General features: G+C 36.1%; 3 protein-coding genes across 4 annotated transcripts; all 3 read right to left on the bottom strand.

Annotated features, from left to right (window-relative positions):
* Positions 1-88: 88 nt before the first annotated feature.
* Positions 89-11,850, bottom strand: tspan14 (tetraspanin 14). Of its 2 annotated transcripts, none has more exons than XM_079634390.1 (9): positions 11,690-11,850; positions 9,811-9,897; positions 8,428-8,478; positions 7,419-7,565; positions 7,088-7,258; positions 4,023-4,148; positions 2,484-2,537; positions 1,866-1,979; positions 89-1,630 (listed from the first exon to the last, which is right to left on the bottom strand). In XM_079634390.1, exons 2-9 carry the CDS (start codon positions 9,889-9,891, stop codon positions 1,562-1,564), a joined length of 813 nt encoding a protein of 270 aa, XP_079490516.1. In that variant the 5' UTR covers positions 9,892-9,897; positions 11,690-11,850; the 3' UTR covers positions 89-1,561. The 2 variants fall into 2 exon arrangements, with proteins under 2 accessions (XP_079490516.1, XP_079490517.1); XM_079634391.1 differs by having other exon boundaries at positions 11,497-11,704.
* A 2,247-nt stretch (positions 11,851-14,097) lies between these two features.
* Positions 14,098-16,005, bottom strand: mxtx1 (mix-type homeobox gene 1; the record flags this gene model as incomplete). Its single annotated transcript, XM_079635360.1, has 3 exons — positions 14,098-14,859; positions 15,550-15,734; positions 15,984-16,005. The coding sequence occupies 3 exons, from the start codon at positions 16,003-16,005 to the stop codon at positions 14,098-14,100; spliced, it is 969 nt and encodes a 322-aa protein (XP_079491486.1).
* Positions 16,006-18,999: 2,994 nt separating this feature from the next.
* Positions 19,000-22,877, bottom strand: elovl6l (ELOVL family member 6, elongation of long chain fatty acids like). The gene is made up of 4 exons (XM_079634954.1): positions 22,640-22,877; positions 22,400-22,531; positions 21,291-21,442; positions 19,000-21,021 (listed from the first exon to the last, which is right to left on the bottom strand). The coding sequence occupies exons 1-4, from the start codon at positions 22,732-22,734 to the stop codon at positions 20,594-20,596; spliced, it is 807 nt and encodes a 268-aa protein (XP_079491080.1). The 5' UTR covers positions 22,735-22,877; the 3' UTR covers positions 19,000-20,593.
* Between the last annotated feature and the right edge of the window lie 1,217 nt (positions 22,878-24,094).

Raw genomic sequence — 24,094 nt, forward strand, 5'->3', positions numbered from 1 at the left:
TCCTTATATAAAATCCAACTTTGAGATTTGCAGCATATGAACTTCATAAACCAGCGTATTTTCTTTAAAAGATAAACAGCAATGAGGCTGATAGCTAACAAACTTTTTATTGAATATAAAAACAATGAAAAGAAAATATTTACAAAGACAACACACATTCAAAAACAAACGACAAATCCAACAAAAAAAACATCCCTTCATTAAAAAGGAGGCTCTTGCAGTAAAACTGCATTTTAGTAAATACTAAATACTCAAATCAAGCTTTAACACTACACAGTGGCACAGACAGACACCCCAAAAAAAGACAAAATAGAGCTCTCTGAATTGAAAAGATGAACAATTTCTAAGTTATTAACATAAATTCCTTTTTGCATTATTGTAAATTTCAGGTCATATTACACAAGTATACTATCATAGAACTGTGAAAAGGACAAATAACAGTAAAAGTCTTTGGGCTAAGAGTGAAGTTAATGTTATGTTAATGTTATGGATTTTAGTTTGTGCTATAATGGCAGTTAAGTTTTCAATTGAAAATACAAAAAGTAAATATTATTCGATGTGTAGCACATGGTTAGACAGAACACTACATTTGATAAAACCTTCAACGCGAGAGAAAAGGCACAACCTGATTTTTTGAATAAAGTCACCAGGTAAGAATAGAAGGAGGTAATTGTTGGCATCTCAAAGGCAATGTTGACATCAGTATTAGAAACCATGTGGTGATTTGCATCAGACTCCAGTGACTCCTAAAGGTCTGCACAAGTCCAGGGTTGCACATTCAAATGCAAGACAATCAGATAAAATGATCATTAACGGAACAGAAATGTAAAAGCATAAATGCGTAAAAACACAGGACGCACACTGATGCTTAAAACCTGTGTGATGTAAGACCCTTCTCTTCTAGACTCGCAGGGATTTTATTTCTACCCAACTGCGCTCAATATGTTCTGTTTGTACGCGAGTCTAGTCAGATCTTGGTATATTTCTTCTGCACTCTTTGCAGTTAACATTAAATGCAGAGCCTCTGTCTGCATAAATATGAATAGTTGAACTCAATGAACTAAGAAAATGGAATGTATTTACTGCAGTTAAACAGAGTATGTGTAAGAGGATACCGATACATCGGTATAATTACATACCGATACATTTCAATTATTAAAACTTGGTTGACTAGGCTGCTTCTTCTCATGATTAGAATTACAATTCAGGTTGTTAGTTTAAAGGTTATGGTCCCACCCTGTGGTCAGTATGTATATCAAATGTTACAAATGTTAATGTTGGTCATATATAAAATAAAAAAAGAATAAAATACACAATGGGAGTGGGCTGCTGGAGGTAAACTTGAAGAAGAGAGAAGGCACACATGTGACAGTATCCAAATGAACTTAGGCAGCTGCATATTCAATATGTGGTCTTTAGAAATGCTGAAAATGTGGTCCAAGTGAATGGTCCAGAGTCCTCTTTTCCACAAATGGTCTTGTCCTCCATGAAAAAAAAGGATAACTGGAGGTCCACATATCGTTCCATACATTGCCCTTCGCTCGCTTCCAGTTACATGAGATCAGTAATAATTAAACTTTACTTTTTCTATGTCTCCAATCAGCGTCCTTGCCAAGAAGATTCCCACCATCTAATAGCAAAGTGACAAGACACAACATTAGATTCAGATTCACTTCAAAACTGAGTTTTAAAAAGACATACTTTACATGCAGAAGAGTATTTCTTTTCAGGGCCTACAATTTGTATTCATTCTGATGACAGAATCTGAAATTCTTCAACCATTTGTTATGTGTGGGTGACATCTAGCTGTAAAACATATTTTCCATGCAAACAGTTTTTTTTTTTTTTTCAAGCACATCCAATACCTGTAACAATGATATGACTATGAAGACTCCAGCCACAATGTACAGATTGCGTGGAAGCCACTCCTCTAAAGCCATCATACATCCTTTGACATAAATGGAGTTGCTCCATTGAGACTGAAAAATAAAACAGCGTGTTGTTTATTCACAAAAAAATAAGTGACAGTAAAATGTATGCAGTTAATTAAAAAGCATTTTATTACATCTACATAGCAGCATATGACACATAACTATAGGAGCAATATGATGTTTTTGACATATTACAGTACATAGCACAAAAAAAGTGTTTCATAAATTATGAAAAAATAAATGTTTTAGCAAATAACTCAGCACAGTTGATCAACGCAGTAATTTTGAACATTATGATTATTAATGTTTCCATAGCTAGGTGGCGACCGCCAGCGGTACACTCCATTTTAGAATGACTGCTCAGCACTCGTTAGGAGTTAAGAATTGATTTGTTTAATTCCATTCAGTGGTTGCTTAGTAATTTTATTATGAATTTGTTTCACTTGGTGTACCGTCGGTGTTACACTTCGGGTTTATAGGGTTAAAGCAGAACTTTTGTCAACAATGGCAAAGAACAAAATTGCCTAGTAAAACTGTACAATATGCACTCACCGCTGTGCCAGTTGATCTAACATCATATCCACACTGCGTGTTCAACACTGTATCCTGTAAAGAAAAGTCACAGGTTCATGAAAATGAGGCCTATAATTACTGTAAAGTCATTTACGATAGAAATAAATGACCATGCACTAAGTAATTTAAACCAAAGCCTGTGCCTAGAAGAAAAAAACTTTAGGGTCAGTATTCGGGGTGGGAAGAGATCTTGTGCCACAAGATCTTACGATATTAAAACATAATGATATTTCTCGTCAAGGTGAAAAGCTGTCTCGTGATATCAACACCTTTTACAGTGCTCACATTATATTGTTCTGTCTTTTACTGCATATGATAATTCATACCCAGAAAGTAGAACTGAAGTGACAATAATCATAAGATGATTAGTGTAGGGCTGTCACAATTCCTCAATTAAACCCTCGCTCTAAGTTAGCATGTTCTGATGTCCATATGTTCTTGTTCAAGAAATTACAATGACTTTAGCATTTCTATCGTGAAGTGGCCAAACATTAAAGATTAGGTGGACACTTGAAATAAAAGTTTTTGGCCAATATTAAACAAGGATTTGATTATGTTGCACAGTGTAACAACAATGAAACGGCCATCGCCGCCTTCTGCAGGCATTTGTTATAAATGTGCACAAGTTGATTGTTATAATGCATAATGTAATATGCATAATATAATAAAGTGTCCTTCAATAAAACCATAAAATTACTTGCTTTTAATACTTTTTTAAAAACAATATATTGTTATTATATATGAATTTTAAGTCATTATAACCGCTATTCTCCACAAAAATATTATCCAATTACTCTATTAAATCATGACTTTCTGACTTTCAGTTTTTCCCAGTCATATTTTGTCATTGAAGATTTCTTAAATATAGTGTTTCTAAAAAAATAAAAAGTCTTATCTCATTCTCGTGAACCCAATTTCGTATATCGTCTCGTCTTGTGAGCTAAGTGTATCATCACACCCCTAGTCAGTATCCTAAAAACAAATAAAACCTAGCCCTTCTAAGATGAATTCCCTACTAGCACAGTGAAAGTGAATTAAATTGGTTGCCATTTAAGGAGCATGTAATGATGTTTACAAAGTAACAGTAAGAGTAGTAGTAACCAACTAGGCATATTGGCTTGATGCACTAAGAAATAAAAATATGTTTTTTTGGGAAACAGTTTTCAGTTTCATTGGCTTTTCAAGGGATAGTTCACCCATAAATGTTGCTCTCCCTCATGTTGTTCCAAATCCACATTCCTTTTTTCCCCATAAAATGTGGAATAATGTTTTGAACCATGCAATTACAAAGTACATTCTGCAAAGTTTCTCAGACAAAGAAGTATGGGTTTGGAATGACATGACATGAGGTTAAACTATTCTTTGAAACATTTCAAGGCCACAGCAAGCAAAGGAAGTCTTCAACGTGCTTGGCCTTTGACTTGAAAGCACAATGTGTTCTTTTAAACAGTATTTTTTATGATGAAAAGAACTCTTTTTTTTCTGTGGAGTGCTGCTGTGAAGGAGAAAGGAACCTACAGCAGGGTCGCTGATGCAGCAGGAAAAGGGCACTCCACATTTCTCTCTGCTGTGCTGACTCTGTGAGCAGTTAAAATACACATTCAGATTCCAGTCATTGGGGTCTTTAGCTCCACAGCAATGGTTCTGTGAATAAAACAAAATGTACATTCAGGATGTTTTTAATCAAACCCTGCAATAGGCAAGGTGAGTAAGCACAGTCAAAATTGTGCTATCATAATTCCCCAAATTACATTAACAATAATGTTAAATATTATTTGAGAAAACAGATATAAATTCAAAACCAAGACATATGTGTTAAAGGAGAACTCCGGTCAATTTTAACATTGAGCTCAATTTTTAGTAAATTTGGAGTGCTGTCAATACAGAGAACAACGACAAAAATCGGTGTTGCCTACACCGTGTTATCCTCTTTTTAAAATTTGCACCCTATTGACTTGAATGGGGTCTAATTTTAAACCTGCTTTTATTTCTCTTATCATCCTTGATGTGTCATACAAGTGCCCAGCCATGTTGAGTGATTCCTTCAGAGTGAACACAAGTGAATCTGACTGCAGTAGATGTGAAAGATATGAATAAAAATGATGTTATATCAGCCAGCGCACATACCTGTATTTAGTTCCTGTTTTCGGTCTAAGTCCAAAGTAGTCGATTGTCGAATTCACGCACGTGATCATAGGTAACTAAACCTATCCGCGTGAACTCGACAATCGACTACTTCGGACTTTGACCGAAAACAGGAACTAAATACAGGTATGTGCACTGGCTGATATAACATCATTTTTATTCATATCTTTCACATCTACTGCAGTCAGATTCACTCGTGTTCACTCTGAAGGACTCACTCAACACTCAACACTCAACATGGATTCAGGTTCAATCAGGCTTGTTAATTTAGCATTGATTTAATTAAAGAAGAATTGGCGAAGACACAGAAGAGTGAATAGCGAAGCACAAAGTTTGTTTTTAACAGTTTCACCTCTAATAAGTATGTGGTGGTTAGCATGTTGAGTAAACAGAAAGCATTAATTTTTAATGTAAAAGCATTCATTTAGGATTGATTTTAAAGAATTATTATTGGTGTATAAATCACTCAATGGCCAAGGACCTCAATACATTGCAGATATGCTCACTAAATATAAACCTAACAGATCACTCAGATCATTAGGATCACATCAGCTAGAAATAGGGTTCACTCTAAGCATGGCGAGTCCGCTTTTAGCTACTATGCCAGCCGCAGCTGGAACCACAAGAGATCAGATGTGCTCCTACAGTAGTCACATTCAAATCCAGACTCAAAACACATCTGTTTAGCTGTGCATTTACTGAATGAGCACTGTGCCACTGCACGTCCAACTGATTACACTGTATTTTATTTTGCATCCTCCTTTTTATTCTAAACTGAACTCAAATGGCACTGAGAATTGGGTAAGAGAGATGAAACTATGCTGATGACCTGGGTCTGTGGTGGAGTAGTGAGTTTGATGAGATTAAACTCGAGGTTCTGTGGGGTGCTGACTGGATTGATTCCATTCCTAGAGTTTCCGAACAAATGGGTTTTTGGGGTGCAGACTGATGGGACAGGTTATCCCGTGAGTCAGTCCTAGAGCTCATCCTGTCCGATTTTAGGGGAAAATCGGGTCCATCGGAGACGTCCAATAGATTTCTTAGGCGTGCCGATAGAACACTACAGACACAGTGTAATCACCATGGGAGTAAAACTGGGAGTTGTGAAAAATATGATACACCGGTGTTTTGCCAGATGACAAGTGTATCTATGTACAGGCGTGCACATAACTGGTACGCTGGTACGCAGGTACGCATGCGTGACAATAATCAGGAATGCGTAATGCCACTTGTGTTACTACGCGCCTTTTTAGGGTAACTGTCGCCAAAATGCAACCTAGGCAGTGTTAATAAAAAAATTTCACAGACTAAAACAAAATAAAAACCCGTTTTAAATGACGACCACGTCAACGAATAAATACAAACTAGATGGAAATGTTAGGGAGGGACGATTGGGGAAGAGATCCGGTCAGAACTGATTTGTGTTTGTGGTAGATGCACACATTTGAATTGTAACGCCCTGATCTACCGACGGCACACGAGTTGGCATGCGCTTGATGCATATCTCAAATCGTTAAAAAATGTAAACATCTCGGAGAAAGAGAAGAGCAGACATATGGATAGATGAATAAGAGTGACGACGCGAAAGAGAGCTTTATTCGGTATGTTTTTCTGTGCGAACACACACACACACACACAAACACACGACCCGAAGCGTGCAACCCTGCACTGACAGCTAGGACGCAAGGACTGAATTGAGCTCTCTTTCGAGTCTGAATGGACAAAATAAATACACACAACATTATGTCTAAATGTCCGTTTTGGAGAGTATTCACGTAAACACAGTCGGTAACGGTTATGTCTTTACAGAACGTATAGTGCATCAGTGCAATTGGCTACACACTTGGTCTTAAAGTGACAGTGCGTAATAAACCTAATGCCCTCTGTACACTTAATATTGATCAAACAACAAAATAAAAAGAGAAAATGCACAGCTTTTTAATATCTTTAATAAGGATTCATTATATTTAATTTATACAAATAAATATATCTGAACAATCAAATAATACTTTTTTTCACGCTGAAGTAAATTTAAGTGTTCGTTTTTTTTTTATTCGTTTGGTTTTAGTTAGTTATTTTATGCTATAAAAACGGGAATGTGACGTCATGATTGACAGCTGTGGCCACGCTACATATGGGGTGAGTACCAAACACCATCTCCTGGTACTCACCTGAGTAACTCACTGAAAAAGTTATGTGCACCCCTGTCTATGTATCATCTTTATACTCTTTTAATTCATTTTATAACTATAGAATATATCTCTTTTAATTTCTGTTATAACCGTTTAAATTTTCCTTGCTTTTATTTTGTGATTATTTTAATTCCTTTCTGTAAAGCACTTTGAATTGCCATGGTGTATGAAAAGTTCTATATAAATAAACGTGCCTTGCCTAATGAATGCGAATTGGTATATATTTCAAAACTCTCTCAAACTTACCAGCTTCTGAAGAGAGTCGATCAGATTCTGCAGGTCAATGTCTTCCCTGTAGGCCTTCACATTGGCCAAGAAGAATTCGTTGATCCACTCCCTAACTTGGCCCTGGAACACAAATGCCAACACCGCAGCTGTCAGCTCCAGGAAGAAGATGAAGCCAATGACTCCAGAGAACTGAAAGAAAAAGTCAAGAAGCAAGGTGAAAATTCAAAGAGTAGCTTTTGACAGTGTAAATAATATTTGTAAATTTTTATGTCTGAGAAGTACATTTAACACATTATAAAGTGCCTATCTTATGCAGGTCAGGCACTGCAAGGCCACAATGATAACTTACAAATTTAAGGAGGCAGATGTTTTCCCGGAGTGCTCCTACACAACCAGCAAATCCCAAAACGAAAGTGACTGTGCCCACAACAAGCACCCCCCAAACTGGGTCGAAACCATGTAGACGTGTGACTTGCGTCAGATCTGATAAAACACCCTGTGGGAAAATCAAGGAATAAACCATTTTCACTAGTTGTTTTTCCCTGAGCCACTAAAACACATTTACAGCCATATAAACTCATTTTTAGAAAGTTATAATAAAAAGTTTTTAAGGGTGTGTTCACACTTGGCAGATTTGGTTTGATTAAAACGAACTCTGGAGCGATTGCTCTGTTAGTGCAGTTCATTTGAGTACCGTAAGTGTGAACGCTGGGTGTTTTTTCCACAACCTTTTCTAACCCTGGTGCACACCAAATAAGCGGTCCACTTTCAAACAAACTCTGGTATGGTAAGGCTGAAATATGAGTGCAACACAGACCAAAGACATGTAAACTAAACAAAAACAGGACATGATGTAACAAGATGCGACCCTAAAAAGGACAGAATGCTCAAGCATACCTGTTTTTTCTCATCATAGTCGCAATGTTGCCCATCACAGTTCGGTACAGGCATCAGAACCGTGTCTCCTAACATCAGATTTCCGTTTGTGTGTGTGACGGAAAGATTCTTGCCAGTGTTTTGACTCCTTCGCTCATTTTATAAACTCCTCACAAGTCAGCTCCATCATTTTCCATTTGTATGCACATAAAGCAACGCAGTCAGCCTGGCACACACTGCATTGTTTTGTGTGTAACTGTGTAAAGTTCAGTCACAAAATATATGTCATAAAAGCTTCTTCTTTTTTTTATTATTATTAGGTTCGGTGTTTGAAAATAACAGTGTGACTGTGAACACTAAGCAAACCAGGGCTAAATGGTTTTTTTTTTCTTTTTGGGTCCAGACCAAAAGATCCAAACTACAAGTGTGAACACCCCCTAAAAGAGTAGACAAAAAAAACCTTTCACAGACACATAACTCACCTTTTCACTCCAGGCCCAGAAGCCAATTGCAATGAATGCTGTTCCTGCTAGCTGAAAAGCAGAAGAGGTTTAGGAGACATTAAGACATGTTGCATTAGAATGGTCAAGTTCAGACAAAGATAAGACCTGAAATGACGTGTGTGGTTATAACATATGACGCATTAATATGACTAAACGTGACTAAACTCTAGAATACCAAGCAACTAGACACTTCTACTTGGAATTTTAAAAAAAAGTTTTAAAACAGTTCAAATGTTGAGGTCTGTAAGATGTTATTTATTTATTTCTTTTTAAAAGAAAGTCTCTTATACTTACAAGGCTGCATTTATTTGATCAAAAATACAGTCTGTACAAAAATACAAAATAGGAATATTGTGAAATATAATTAAGTTTAAAATAACTTTTCTGTTTTAATATATTTTAAAATGTAATTTATTCATGTGATGACAAAGCTGAACTTTTTTAGCATCATTACTCCAGTCCTCAGTGTCACATGATCCTTCAGAAATCATTCTAATATGCTGATTTGGTGAAAACCGTTGTTCTGCTTAGCAAATTTGTGAAATTGTTTTTCTATTTATTCTTGATGAATATAACATTCAAAAGAACAGCATTTATTTGATGTTGAAGTTTTTGTAACATTTTACTCTCACTTTTGATGAAATGAATAGGTCCTCTTTAATAAATACGTTTAAAAAATATATATATTACTGACCTGACCCCAAACTTTTAAACGGTAGAGTATAAAATGTATGAACATGCTAAAAATACAAATTATTTAGCTTTATTTAAAAGTATGGAAAATTAAGTGTCGATTAATGGTCACAAACGGCATGAAATATGCATAACAGGGTGCAGTAACAACAAAACTTGTTCTCTCAAAACTCTCAGGAGCCATGTTTTAAATTGAAAACAGGAAAACGGGTTAGAAGCTGTTATCTGGTATGAACTCCTCCCATGCTTCCTTATACAGGACACCACAAACTACTGCAATAGTATGTCAGTGTAAATCTGTTTCCTGTTGACGTATATGGAAACCTGACATCATTAGGCTGACTTTTTCTCTTGATATATAAAGGTTCAGCTGTGGGTGTTAACATGCTGTGATGAAAATGCAGTCAGAAAGTGTGAAACATCTGTGCACAATGTGTAAAATTAAGTGGAACGAATAAACATGAAATGTGGTGCTGGTCTGCAGATTATGTTATCTGAGCGAGAGTGGCATAAAAGATAGGCAGGGCAGACGCAGTACTAGATGTTATCTAATGTCAGAACTAGAAGGGCTGCCCATTTAAACACGATTTGCAGATGAGGGCATGTTTGTGTGTTTGTGTGTAATTGTGCATGGGTTTACACGGAAACAAAACATTGTCAATAACTTACCCAAAAGATAATGTTGTAGCTGAACATGAGGTATTTGTAGCAACAGCTGACCTCTGCATTTTCATATCTGTAATAGTGCATCTTCTTCTGTAGAATAAAGGAAAATGACATTTGAGATTACTAAAAGAAAAAAAAATGAGAGAGCTTTATCATATATTGTCAACTTAAAATGTACCCTACCAGAAGTTGAAATACACAGGAATGCATAGAAGTGTTAAAACTAATGCAAATCTGATAAATTCACCTAAATTATGTCACATCCTCAGGATTAATCAATTGCACAAGAATTGAATTACAAAATTCACCCTCAGCTGTTGGTAATACAGGGTATTGCATGGTATTGCATTTCATGTCATGACATTTCCAACAGAATGCATTTACAGAAAGAAAGAAAACTTCCCTTTTTTTAATGCAAGCAGACCCACCCTTGCTGACTTAAATGGATTTTTAACTAAATGATGTTCAAGATTAAATTAACTTTTCAATTCCAATCAAATTTAACATACTTTACTTTCTTGTAGACCCCAAATTGGGGATTTGTGAGTTGATAAAAAGCGATTAAGTAATTAAATCAAAACAAGTACAATTAAAATATATGATTTAAAAAATAAATAAAACAATACAAATAAATAAATAAAAAAAAGGGAGAAAATTATTTGTTTACCTGCATGTTATATGATGTGACCATTAATAGAGAACTGAGAAAACTCAAATGTGTTGTTAGATTGTTAAATAAATTATTTTTATTAAAATAATTATCTTGAGTGGCTGGATCAAGCTAATGTTTTAGGTCAAAGGGTTCTGCTGACAAAAATGTTTGGGAAATTCTGCATCTACCTTATACATTCACATCCAAAAATCGTCATCATTAAAAAAGTACTACTTAATGATCAATAAAACATTATTGTATTAACTGCCATGATACTAATCTGCAGTAAACAGACAAACTAAATGAGAATCTGCTTCAAAGATTTGTAAACACGTCTGACACATGACAACAACAACAAAAACTCTAACCATTTAAAAAAACAGCTGGATAAAAATCTCGGGTTAAAGTGTAATGTTATCATAATTATTCCAATTTGGATCAGCAGCAGACAGTTCATTGGAAAACCACTGACGATTTTCAGCTAACATTTCGTGTGTATGTTTGTGTTTTCTTTTTATTATCACATCAGATATGATCACAAAATATTTTAGTGCTCCAGAAGCAACTCATAAGTTAACATATCCGTCCAATAATCATAAATCAGTAATTACACACACAAAAGATGGCTCACAAACTCTTCCCCACTAACGTTACTTCCTCTTACTAGTTAGCTAAGTTGCTAACGTTAGTTGATTAGCAAAGTTGTCACAGTTCACACTTTAAAACCAGCTGCCAAGGCAAATCTCGGTCTTCCACAACAATTAATGTTGCCGTTTAGAATATTTTGTAAACGTAATGCAGTGAACACTGTCAGTACAATAAATATATAATATTTTTGTTTTGTTTCTGTGGTAAAAACAAGAACAATGCTAAGAGCTAGATATCTCAACATAGCTAACCAACTGTATCACCAAACCCTACTATTTACTCACATTTACATACTAAATATATAAACACTATAGGCTACCAAGATATAAAATCTTTACAACGACTGGCTAAAAATGCAGCCACAGTTTAATTTATTTACGTTAACTTACTTGGGAGAGTGCGCGAGCGCGCTGTGGGTGAAACGAAACGCTCGAGAGCTTATGTCTGTTTAAAGTATTTACAATTTAAACGTACAAAGCAGAGCGGTTTATTAGCGATTTTACAACAACAACAAAAACGTTATTCAATGTTAAGACATATAAGAAAATAAGAAGTTATAATATGTAATCTTAAAGCGCTCACCTCTTTGTTTATGTCACACAACGCCTCCGCCTGGTAGAGTTTGAAAACGAAAAAGAAAAGCTAACACCCACCCCACACATGAATGCAGGACTTTGTGAGTGAGTGTGAGAATATTACGGCCGCCCGAGTAATGATCACTCAAAAACACAACCAAATCTGCCACGGTGATTTACCAGAGATCCACTTATAATTTAATTATGCAACTATATAAAATAGAAGCGATCAGGCTAAGATCTAGGCTATTTTATTTATATTGTTTAGCCTAAATATGAATAATAATTATAACACACACACACACAGTATTTTCTAATATTTTTTATATATTTCATATTATTCATAGTTTAAACAATAAATTAAATATATTATAAATATTAAATTAATTAAGGTTCAGGCAAATTCTGCCACATCTGCTACTGTAGGCTACTATGAATTGTGTAAACAGGAAGAGATTTTCTTGGTTTGCTAGTGCTCATATATATATATATATAATGTATCACTCACACACATTCTCTCTATCACGTTTTATATATATATATATATATATATATATATATATCACTCACACACACACATTCTCTCTATCACGTTTTATCTATTTCCATATAAAACACACCTCTTTGCTATAATAACTGTTGACAGCAGTATGAGTCACATCCGCTGCATGTTTCATCCAATAGGGACAGAATAACCACTAGCTTCCTCCTTCTTGTTTTTTTTTTTTGTTTTTTGTTTTTTTGAAAGAAAATGTTGAGGAAAAAATGCCAAACATCCCCAAAATCAAACATCCTGCTGTATTGTGCATTGTAAGCACAACATAGCAAAAAATGAGATCCCAGAACACACAATGGAATAGAGAACAGACCAGTAGGCCTACATATTTAACTGGGTTCAAATACACTTTCAGTCCTTTATAAAAGCTCAGTCACACTGCAGACGCCGGCACATTCACTTCGGCAGATACCCTTGTCACCGTCTGTCTGGCATTGGTCAGATCATGTTCAATCACGGTTTGTCTGGTCGTGGAACGTCTAAGAAGTGACATAGGCCTACAGTAATTTGGTGATTTTCCGCATCTATTGGTGCAGTGTGAACTGCATGGCATTAAAAGATTAAGGGTTTAATGAACGTACACACACATACATAATTGGCCTACAAACAATTTGCAACAGCACATAAAACCCCCTACTAGTCCATTCTTACACATTGTGTATAAGAAGTGAGGATTTTAAGTTTGTAATGCTTGTGCACCAGACATTTGGAAAATACTTCTTGTCCAAAATGTCCACCTGGCCACCATCCAGTTGCACTGTGACTTATTTTGTTCTGAGAGAGGCAGGAATGCTTATAAAGAAGCGAGTAGAGTCATGAAGACCTATGGGAAGAGCACATGCTGTTGGCAGGCGTATAGATGGGAAAAGAGCGTGGAGACATTTCTAACAGATAGGAGACATATTTCAGTTACCACCAGCCCCAGGGTACCATGAAAGCACATCAAAAGCTTTTCATCATACTCCTGCAATCCAGATGTGAAACCATGGAGATTACCTTCACCTTGTCACCTTATATTGTTATTGGGTCATGTTGTATTGTATAGTTCCAGAGCTTTCTTATTTATAGTCTAACAATCCAAAAGTACAATATATTTCATGAAAGTTTCTACTAAAACCCATTAGTGCTGGTTCCACCACCCTTCTTCAAACGAATCGCTCCTGTTGATCAAAGGAGCTGCAAGCAGAAGGCCTTACAGTTTATGCAAACACTTATCTCCTCTTCCTGTTTCATCACTGTTTCTAAAAACACCCCCACCACACGCTCACAAAAAAAGTAACAATGTAAAAGCAGCTGGTGCAGGTAGATTACACCAGAAACATTTAAAAACTTGTATACCAACCCCAGACTTTTGAATGGTTGAGTATACTTTTTGATTCAGATCATAAAAGGGATGGAAAGTATCGTGCACAAATATTTCACCGTATGGATGACAGAAACACTGTGTTATGCATATTAATGATTATCATGTTTTTTTTGGCATTGAGGTTATCCATGCATTAAAGAATAAGTACAAAAAGCTATAGCAATATACAGAACAATTGTATAAAATCTGATATTTGAGAGAGCATTAGGGGGAAACACATCTTTATTTAAATACAAGTGCAGCAATTAAATGAAGTCGATAAAAAATGTCTGTACACACGGCTGCATGATTACACTTTTACAGAGACTATTAAATAAATAGCAAAAATGAAGATAAATAAGGTTAAAGCCCATTTAATTAGTCTGAAAACATCTGAAATCTCTCACGTTGTTACTTTCAGATCAGATAAATAATAAATTTTTGTTTAAGCATATCCTTATAGTCAATAAATACATTGAATAAATAGTCATAGATACATTGCACACAGCAAAATTCAGCCATACATATGGTTGTCCTCAGAGGACGAGTGGCTGTTTAGTCCTTCTCCCTGCCACCAGTCTCCTTGCAGTTCTCCCAGGATCTCCTGCAGCGACAGGGCCGGCAGCTCAGGCAGAGGCCCGTGGTGAATCCCGCTTTCCTGTTGGCTCTCCATCCTCGGAACTTCCGGGTTGTCTACACGAAAAGAGCTGGAAGCTGGAGGAGTGCCCTCCCAGCAACCCGAGTCTGGGGTAACAGGGGTCAGTGGCTGAAGGCTGTTGTGTTTTTCAGATGGAGAGTAAAAAAAGGTCTGGATGGAGCTTGTTTTGCAGGCATAGGCATCAAGATGATATGGACTCCACATGGAGGTTATAGGTGACCTCCTCTCGTACCTCGTAGCCCAGTTAGGGGGCATCTGATGCTCTGGGCTTAGAAGAGGAGGGCTGCAGTGAGCGTTCATGGCTCTGGCCTGATGGTGTCCGTATGAAGGGGTGCAGTAGCCGGAATCATCACCGATAGACATGGAAGATGGTGTGTGACATCCATAGTGGCCATCCCTTTCCATCTCTTCCTTAATATGATCTGGGTGCACAGTTGGCGAAGTGCATAAAGGCCCAGTGACCGCACCAGACTTGCCGCCCTCCCTGTTAGAAGAGTGAATCTGCACCGGTGAATTCTGCATGGCACTGTAGGCTGGCAATGGTGAGTCAGATCGCCACAATGGTTTCTTTCCGCCCTTGCATTTCAACGTGCGAGCCCTCCTATTCTGGAACCATACCTATTGCAAGTGGAGACATCAAGACATAGAGGGTCAGTCTCATAAGAATACAGTTGATAGATTAGACTCAACCATCTAGTGCATCCAGATAAGAGCTTCCCTGTCAAAAGATTCAGGTTAATCATTGTGAGATGACATCCAGCTATGGTGGCATAAAGTCAGGATGGTTATCTATGCCTGGTATGTCTATTGTTTACAGGCCGTATGGTCTCTAAACTAAACAGCAGATAAACACAAAGACGCTTACGTCATGTCAGATATTGATAGTGGTATCAAGACAGCAAACAGTATGTTTCACATAAGGCCTTATTAGCATATCACTTCACCTGTTTTTATGCGTAGCTGGTGAATTTGTAAATGCGTAAGAGATACAGAGAAAGAGAAGAAGAAGGGGTTGTTTCCTTATTTACATAATTAAAGAATTAGTTCACCCAAAAAGGGGTGTCCATAGAATGAAAGTCAATGGGGCCAAAAGTTGTTTTCGACCCTGCTGACTTTAATTATATAGATAAAAAATAATGGAAAAAAATCTGTTTCACATGCAGCGGAACGAAAGGTTTAGGTTTGGAACGACATGATGGTGATTAAATGATGACAGGATTTCATTTTTGGGGGGTGAGCAACCCCTTTAAATTTCAGTGAATTCAGTGTGCTATTGTACATAACGTGCCATACAACATCGTGACCCACCTGTATGCGAGACTCTGGTAGTCCAGTAGTTTGGGAGAGACTTTCTCTGAGGCTGATTCCTGGGTAAGGATCTGTCTCAAATGTGGCACGCAGAAGCTCAACGTGTTCCTTTGAGAAACTTGTCCTTTTCCTGCGGCTTGCACTTCTTGATACAGTACTGCCTCCAGATATTTTAGCAGATGCATCTGAAAAATAAGATAAAAATTAGTGCAAAGCCTAGTGTTATCATGAATGTCACAACCTTACAGTAAAAAAAAAATACTATATTACAAGCAAACAATATCAATGCAATGTATGCAGAAGAACAGTAACAGTATATGACTTTTGGATATGACTTTTGGTTTGAGATGGAGAAGATTGGCTTTTCTTATTACATCTTATATGTTGATATCTATCAATAATAAAAAAAAAAATCACCATTCAGTAGTGCTTACCAATACTGTTGTCTTTCCACATGTTGAGTCACCACTGGTTGAATCCTGAAGGGTCTGGAGAAGTATAAAGGTCTGTCTGGTTTGATACTCCTCAGGGATTTGATTTCTGACCCCTACAGCACTGTTTTATACCTGTACCTATCCCATGACCCCCCTTTCACCCACACCTCCCCCATTAGAAGTGCTTATTATGGGTGAAATAGGAATAAGATGAGGGACAAAGCCAGCCCAAGCCAGTACTTAAGTGTTTAAAAACGTCTTTCTCAATAATATAATGTTTTGTCTCTTTAAATTGGATTTTATAACATTTAAAAGTTTTCTTTGAGATCTTTAAAAAGCCAAATACATGAAGAGCATTAGTCGCTTTCATATTATGTTTATAAGCTTTTAGTCAGATCTTTGAATGTTATTTATCTATGTATATCTATGTATTTATTTTATTATTTGGTTGGTATGTATATTGCATTTTCTATTTTAAACATATATAAATATTCTTAAAAAAAATATATAAATATATAAAAAAAATATATATATTTATTCTTAATATACATCATAAAGATAGTTTGGATATTCTCGTAATGACCATTAGCTGTAAATCATTAAATAAATAAAAATACCACACACTTAAAACAGCAGAAAGTAATTTGAGAATTCAATGACATGTTAATTTGTTGTTTAAAAATCTATTTTTATATTGATATTATATTCCTGTATACAAATGCTAAAAATAAACACAGACTGTACCAAATAATATATTTATATTCTTAATATTTTTTTTAAATAAAAAAACGAATAAGGTTTTCAGCTTTAGATTTTATATATTCTAAAAATCCCCATTATCTTTAAGTCATTAAACAATATCACTTAAAACAGCTTTTAAAAAATTGAGAATGCAATAAAAATTTTACATGTCTGTTTCAAAACTATTTTTGTATTATGTTCCTATTTACAAAGGTTAAAAATAAACAGACTGTATGTTAATACAGAAGGCTTGTTGCACATTAATCAAACATATAGAATTACACTTCTGTAAGTGTGTAAATATGGTATCTTTTGCTGTAATTGCTCTTCATTCAAGCATTGTAATCAATAAAACAATAGACTCAATAAAATATTAACTAACAACGTGCTTAACATACGTTTAAGCAAAAGGCTGTGAATGGATATCTCTTGTGTCATCTGATCTCTTTTCAAAAGAAACATGTTTTGGAAGCCAAGGAAAACAAGGAGGGTGATTTGTGAAATGATTAATAGGAGAGTTTACATGTGTGAGGATTGTCACTCCCTCTCTCTCTCTCTGCTCCAGAGGATCCCGAGAGGATAACGGTCATTTCAAAGTCAAGGTTCTTGCCAAGCTTGTCAATGCAGATGAGCTGTTTAGATGTGCTGTTGAGACTAAAGCAAACTGAACACATGGACCTATCAGCCCAAGACATAAAATGGATAGGTAGGTAATGGATGGATAGAACGGATCAATAAATAATGTCCATATCTGACAAGATAAATATTTCCATTCAAACAAGTACAAATAAATGATGGTATCTGGTTAGCAACCATAAATTAAGTGATGTTTGGACTGATTTTTATGAAGTCCAGGTTCATCTTGTCATCTCATCTTAGTGCTTTTGTTATGATTATTAAATGAAATGACCATGTAAAGCATGTAGAACCTCAAAGTGTTTTATTAAGTAGTTTGGCAAGCATGCATTAAATAGGCTATAAAGTTATTTTTTCTTACAAAATGTAGAGCGTGACATCCCCCCATTCATCAAACATACTTGGCTGATACTGCAGTTTAAATCCAATCAGTTTGTTATTTTAAGATAAATGTGCAAATTACAGATAGTTTTCAATTATTTGTTTTGTAAATTACCTTGCAACATTACTATTGTATAGAAACAAATATAGAGAGTAACTTTAATTTCCCATCGTTTCTGTATAGCTTTTTTTTCATATTTGAAATTGTACCTTTTTGTCTTTAAAATTCCTAGTCCAGCTGTCCTATCGACATAACACTGGCAGTATTGAACTTTAACAGCTTTGAGATTATGGCACGATTTTCCCCTGATTCACAGCTCTAAAATCATCAGATGCATACAAACATGTTCAATGCAATAGTTGTTGATTTTAGGGGGATAAAATAATTATATACTTTTTTTGCCTGTACAATGAGGGTATTTTTGTACCTCTGATCTAACCAAATGAACCACTGAGATGTAATGAACATGTACATACTGGCAATTGAGCTGCAGGGATGTATTTTTTAGGCCGAAAAACCCAGAAACGAGTTAGCATATTAGTGCTTATGTCTAAGTCAATGGGTTTTAAGTTCAAAGCATGAAATACTGTATGTGGTTAAACAAGCTCAAGATATTTTAATGTTTTATTATACAATAAAATCCACTCGCAGTCATTTTTACTTGTCCTTAAAAAGGTGGCAAATTTGTTGGTGTTATGTTGGGGAAAGTAAAAGCAGTGGGGAATAACAGGCACTGAAGTATCTCTGTATCACACCACTGCTGTACCCTTGAGCAAGTCACTTAACCTCTGGTTCCAGCAGGGCGATGAGAAGTGTCACGTAAATGGCAAGTTACTGACTGTTCATGAAAAATGCTGGGGTTAATGCACGGCAGCTTAATTCCTAACCACATTTTTGCCTGCTAGGGGAGAAGAGCACCCAGAATATTCCAGAAAGTGTTTTTGCCATTAGTTATTACATATTAAAATCTCTGAAACTAAAGGATGTGATGAAGAAATCAGGTTTCTGAAGAGGCTTCCAGAGTGATATCCAAACACAAGATGATGCTATATCATCATAAAAAAAAGTGACTGGCCCAACTGAACAGATAATGAAAGGAAATTACATCAACCTTAAGGTTTATGTCTGTCAGAGCTGGAAATATGTAAAACTTCCTGTTCACAACTAAAGTATGTGTATGAATGCGTAAAATATTCCAGCTCAGCAAACCTGTCAGCTGACACCCTTTGTCCATGAAAAATTGAACAGAACATAAGACATAATAATACAGAAATAACTTTAATGACAATAAACAATCATAATTACTTCACATTGGCTAGGAACTTGTACAGACAATCAGGTAGAAAAGAAATTTACATTTGACACCTTCATTACATCACATTTCACTCCTTTATTAAAATATAGGAGTTGTAAACCTGTTACTTTGCTGTAAATGTTTTGTAAAGTAAACTAGTGCCACTATACATTCAACTTTACAATAAGTTCCTACAAACACAATGTTATCTCTAACATTAAGACAGTCATAAAATTTCTTTAAAACAAATCAAAATGTCCTTTAAGTGGAAATTTGCAAATACAGAAACTTTCAGTCTTAAAATAAAGTGAATCTAAAGGAACAGACAGGGGAAACCAGAGTACAGCGAGACAAAAAAAATAAAAAAAACATCTTGGACAGTAGCAGCAACATTTCAGAAATAAATTTGAATGCATATTTAGTCCCAAAGGCTTGTTCTCTACCAGTACATAATACACTTTTTTTTTTTTTTTTAAATGATCATAGGTGGAAACCTCATCATGGTAATTTCAGTGGAAAACCTAATTCCCCCACAACCATAAACTGAACAATCTCCCAAATGTGACCACGTGTGACGTACATGATAAATATATAAACGGTGCACTTTCCTAATGACTCAAGTAACAAACCATTATAGGGACAGCTAAAGTTTAAACGCTCTGTCAGACACCCAATTCAATACTCGCATACAGAAAACCAGAAAGGAACCATTTCATACTGACTCTACATGTGTCATTCAAGGGTGAATGAGTCTAGATCAATCATTCCTCAGCTAGTACATACTGCAACTTCAGTGCATGAGGGCTGCAGTGAACTAATGGCAGAAACATGCACAGAATGAGAGCGAGAACATGGGTGTTGTCCTTCTGGAGAATTCCAGCCTTAAAAATGCCCATTTTAATCTTCTAGGAACCTGTCCAACCAGTCAGCACAGATAATTCAAGTTTCTGTAACATCACGGAGAAACAGAACTATCATGCAGCAATACCAACACACCCAGAAGACCATACAAAAATGGATTACATTTTAATGGTGTGGCCATTTAAACTAGGTTCTACAAATATGCACATTTAACAAGGACTCTTTTGACAAATTCTTCACTTGTTCTCAAACTACAAACACAGATCTTGGATCTCAGCACACGCTACAACGTACACCATGTGTCTTAGCTGGGTTCAGGGCATGTTACCAAGTCTGCAAGGAGTAAACAAACATGGACTTTTGAAGATTAGAAACTGTGACCTGCGAGACAAAGCGGTCTTATAACACAGAAAATTCACAATCACCCTCCAAAAAAAATGTCTGGATGTTCTTCAAAATCATTGAAGTTCTCAACGACAACATAAAAAGCTGCTTTTGAATAATACCAGAATAGAACGAACAGACACAGCCCTGAAACAGCTTGAGGCACAGCCAGACTATAATAGCAGTTGACATCTTCATTGTTCACCTTGCTTTAAAAACATGAAATAAATAATATAACAATAATAATATTTTTTTTTTTATCAAGGTAAACTATCAAAAATAAAACCTGTATATAAATCTTAGTCCTGCAGATCACTCAGTTTTGATGCCCGTGGGTTTTGAACCCTTCATGTAAGACTGATAAAAGAAAGAAGAGAAGAGGAGCAGATAGCTGAGATACATGAGTGAAGCCCACACTATGTTATCCACATAAGAGGGACAATCGCCATCCTGCATCCACCGGTACACTAGTGCACTTACTGCCAGCCCCATGGCCATCTGCGCAATCTGGGTGCAAGTGATGATGATGGCACAGGGTTTCGGCACACGGAGTCCTGCAGCTCGAGCAGCGTAGTAGCTGTACATGAGCGCATGCACGGTGTAATTCATGGTCATGAACCAGCCACCACCAGCAACCTGGTCTTTGTAGGAATACCAGGAGTACACCAGCACGGTAATGTGATGATACCAGTGCAGGAAGATCAGCCGTTGCTTACGCAGGACGATGAATATGGTGTCCCCTGAAAAGATTACAAGTGCAAAATAAGCAATTAAAGAGAGAATTAACCAAGAAATTAAAATAATTTAGTCACAAAACATTTTTTTGGACATACAATGAAAGTCAATGGGGTCCAATGTTGTTGCGGACTTCACTGACTTTCATTACATATGCAAACCAATTGGAACATTCTTCAAAATATCTTCCGTTGTGTTCCACAGAGTAAGTTACAACAAAAGGGTATTTTCAATGAATTATCCCTTTAAAAAAAAATAAAAAATAAAACCTCACCTAGCTCTGGGGCTTTGCTCAGCACAAAAGCACAAGCCCAGAACTTGCTAATCGGCCCATTGTAGAAGCTCTGATCACAAACAGACTGTTTAAACCCATTGGTGCTGAGAATGTACAACATGAAGCAACCGGTTCTCACCGCTCCAATGATACTGAAAGAAAAAAAAAAAAGAAATGAATATTTGATATATGAAGATTTGTTTATGAATATTGTCTGCCATGGCTGCGAAACCATTGCATCCAAGATAAACAACTCAGGCCTCTTAACTTTAGGGGTGGGGGAGAAACCCCCCAGGAACATTGCTAGCAGGCAGTTTCTGTGTTAAACTGCAATCAATATCCAAACATTCATTATAGTGGTGAAAGTCCAGTTGCTAAGGGAGATCTAAAGAGCATGTGACCAGAGGTCACTGCTCCCATCCAATCACAATATTCCATTGTTCTTTCCACAAGCATGCACACAATTACTTTGTGCTTGCTGTCATTTTTTTGAGATGGGACCAAGACAAGTGAAATCCCCACCCAAGTGAAACCAAATCCAACTTTAAACAACAGCACTGAAGATTTAAAAGCCACACGAAGTGGTAAATATCACAAACATGTCACTCGCATGCATTTTGGCACTCTCACATTTCAAGCAGTAAGTATGCAGGGCAACAATATGTAACAATGTCCAAGAGTGAAAGTGAGAGTCTCGTTAAAAATACAATGAACAGTATCATTAAAATGTCAAAAGTTCAGGGCATTTGACATACTTTAAAATAGGCCTACTATGGAAGTCAATGGTGCCCCCACAACTGTTTGGTTATAAAAAAAAATTAAATAAAAACCTTCCCTTTGTGTTCAGCAGAAGGAAGACATTTAAACCGGCTTGGAACCACTTGAGGGGCAGTAAACAACATAATTTATTTTGGGGTACTATCCCTTTAAATAAACGTGTTAATTGCGGTTCCTCAAACATGTAAAAAATAAAATAAAAATCATTTTACCCAGAAGTGGGCTAAATATATCAAAACCTATTTTTAAGGATGTCTTAATGTGTAAAATAACGTGGTTATTTAGACAGCCAAGTAAGTGTGCACGCTATTAAACACTAGTTTTTAACTTACCTAAAGATGGCCAAACTGAGGGACCACAGCAGTAACACTCTTCTCAGATCAAGTCTTCGTCTTTCCTTCATGAAGTGCTGCCCACCAAACACGACCACTACATACACAGCACCAAACAAAAACGACTTTTTCCTGAAAGGGACAACATAGAACACCAGATAACTAAGTTATACTGGACCTCAAAGCAAAGATGGCAAGTGTATTCAATGAAATTCTTATTCAGTCAAAGACAGTTCTTACCAGTTGTCCTGCATCCATTCAATTGCAAACCTCTCATCAAAGTGTCGCTCGAAATCATACTCAGTGAGAGGCAGCGCAAATTCAGTGCCATTCATTTTGAGTCACCTTCAAAAAATTGCGCTATAAAAGTGAGGATAATTCGGGTAAAAATAAATAAAACGCTGTGGTTACTGTCCGCTCGGCAGGGCGGCCACCAGTTATACTAAGCAGCCTCAGACACACACCTGTGCACACACCTGGCCTATGCAAATCAGGGTGGAGTTTATAGTGGAGTTTAGGGAGTGACTCTCGGGCAAAAGTCTGGTTTTGTATTTCCTGAAACGAATACTAGTTTCTGCGAAGCAGCCAAAGAACACTTTATTATGTTAAAACGAATAGTTGTTTCTATCCACAATATAGCTACACAGATGGAGAAAGAAGTCGATTGAGAGTATTTTTAAATAACTCAGAGCTGTGATAAGACAATTACAGTTAAGTATGACTTATGCAAATAATAGTGACATTATCGCCAAAATGATCTCAGTAGTGTTTCATTTCTTAACTTCAAAATCGTATAGGCTATTTCATGAAAAATAGCCAATAATATTTATAAAAATATATATTTAAAAAACGGCCGCGACCCGGCCCCGGATAAGTGGAAGAAGATGGATGGATGGATGGATGGATGGATATATTTTTTAAAAAGTAGCCTTGTGATGTAATAAACCGGTAAAAAAAAGAAATAAAGAAGAAGAAAAAAGAACAGAGCGTTTCTGTTAAAGGTGACCGACGTAAAATACAATTAGCCTATCAGATCATGTTTAATTGATAGGCCTATGCCATTCATTTAGCCTATTTATTTAATTTGTTTATTTGTTTGGATTTTATGGATTATGGATAGGCTACATAAAAATTAATGTATTTTACTCTTAATTAGAATGCTCCAATTATGTATGATAATTAGGTTACAGGATCTTTTTAAACAAACAAACAAATGTTTTTAATAGGCCTATAACAACTGTTAAAATATTGTTGTAGCCAAGTTTATTATTTTTAGTGTAGGGCTATTAAATATGTAGGCTATAGCCTAATTGTAAGAAGGTCATTAAAGTCAATCAAAAGACAAAATTAAAATGTATAGGCCTATAATTATTATTATATTCTATCATTTATTTTTCTGATGTTTCTTGATGTTCTTTGAGTTATAATTCAACTCGAATTCCTGCCGTTCCTATTCAAATTCCATACGAACATTCTGTGAGTATGGCAAATTCCATTCTAGTGAACTGAACTGGCAACACGTGACGTAAAAGTGCGTTCTGTTTTTACTAATCAACTTTAAATGTTGACACGTGAGGGCGCCATTTCACGAAAATAATTCAGGAAATGTATTCAATGTTCAATGATGCAGCAACTGAAATCAGTAGAAATAAGATACTTAAAATAAAGGGTAATTGGAATCAGATTTACGTTACA

This window comes from Phoxinus phoxinus (genome assembly GCF_949152265.1).
Source record: "Phoxinus phoxinus genome assembly, chromosome: 14".
NCBI lineage: Eukaryota > Metazoa > Chordata > Actinopteri > Cypriniformes > Leuciscidae > Phoxinus > Phoxinus phoxinus.

What these genes read in the sequence shown, in the direction of transcription:
- tspan14 (XM_079634390.1), bottom strand. Translation starts at nt 9,891, where the DNA reads ATGCACTATTACAGATATGAAAATGCAGAGGTCAGCTGTTGCTACAAA. An exon ending in TCTGGGCCTGGAGTGAAAAG is followed by an intron (nt 7,566 to 8,427) that starts GTGAGTTATGTG and finishes ATTTTCCCACAG; the next exon opens with GGTGTTTTATCAGATCTGAC. An exon ending in TCGACTCTCTTCAGAAGCTG is followed by an intron (nt 4,149 to 7,087) that starts GTAAGTTTGAGA and finishes TTTTATTCACAG; the next exon opens with AACCATTGCTGTGGAGCTAA.
- elovl6l (XM_079634954.1), bottom strand. Translation starts at nt 22,734, where the DNA reads ATGAATGGCACTGAATTTGCGCTGCCTCTCACTGAGTATGATTTCGAG. An exon ending in GAATGGATGCAGGACAACTG is followed by an intron (nt 22,532 to 22,639) that starts GTAAGAACTGTC and finishes TGTCCCTTTCAG; the next exon opens with GAAAAAGTCGTTTTTGTTTG. An exon ending in GAGCAAAGCCCCAGAGCTAG is followed by an intron (nt 21,022 to 21,290) that starts GTGAGGTTTTAT and finishes TAATCTTTTCAG; the next exon opens with GGGACACCATATTCATCGTC.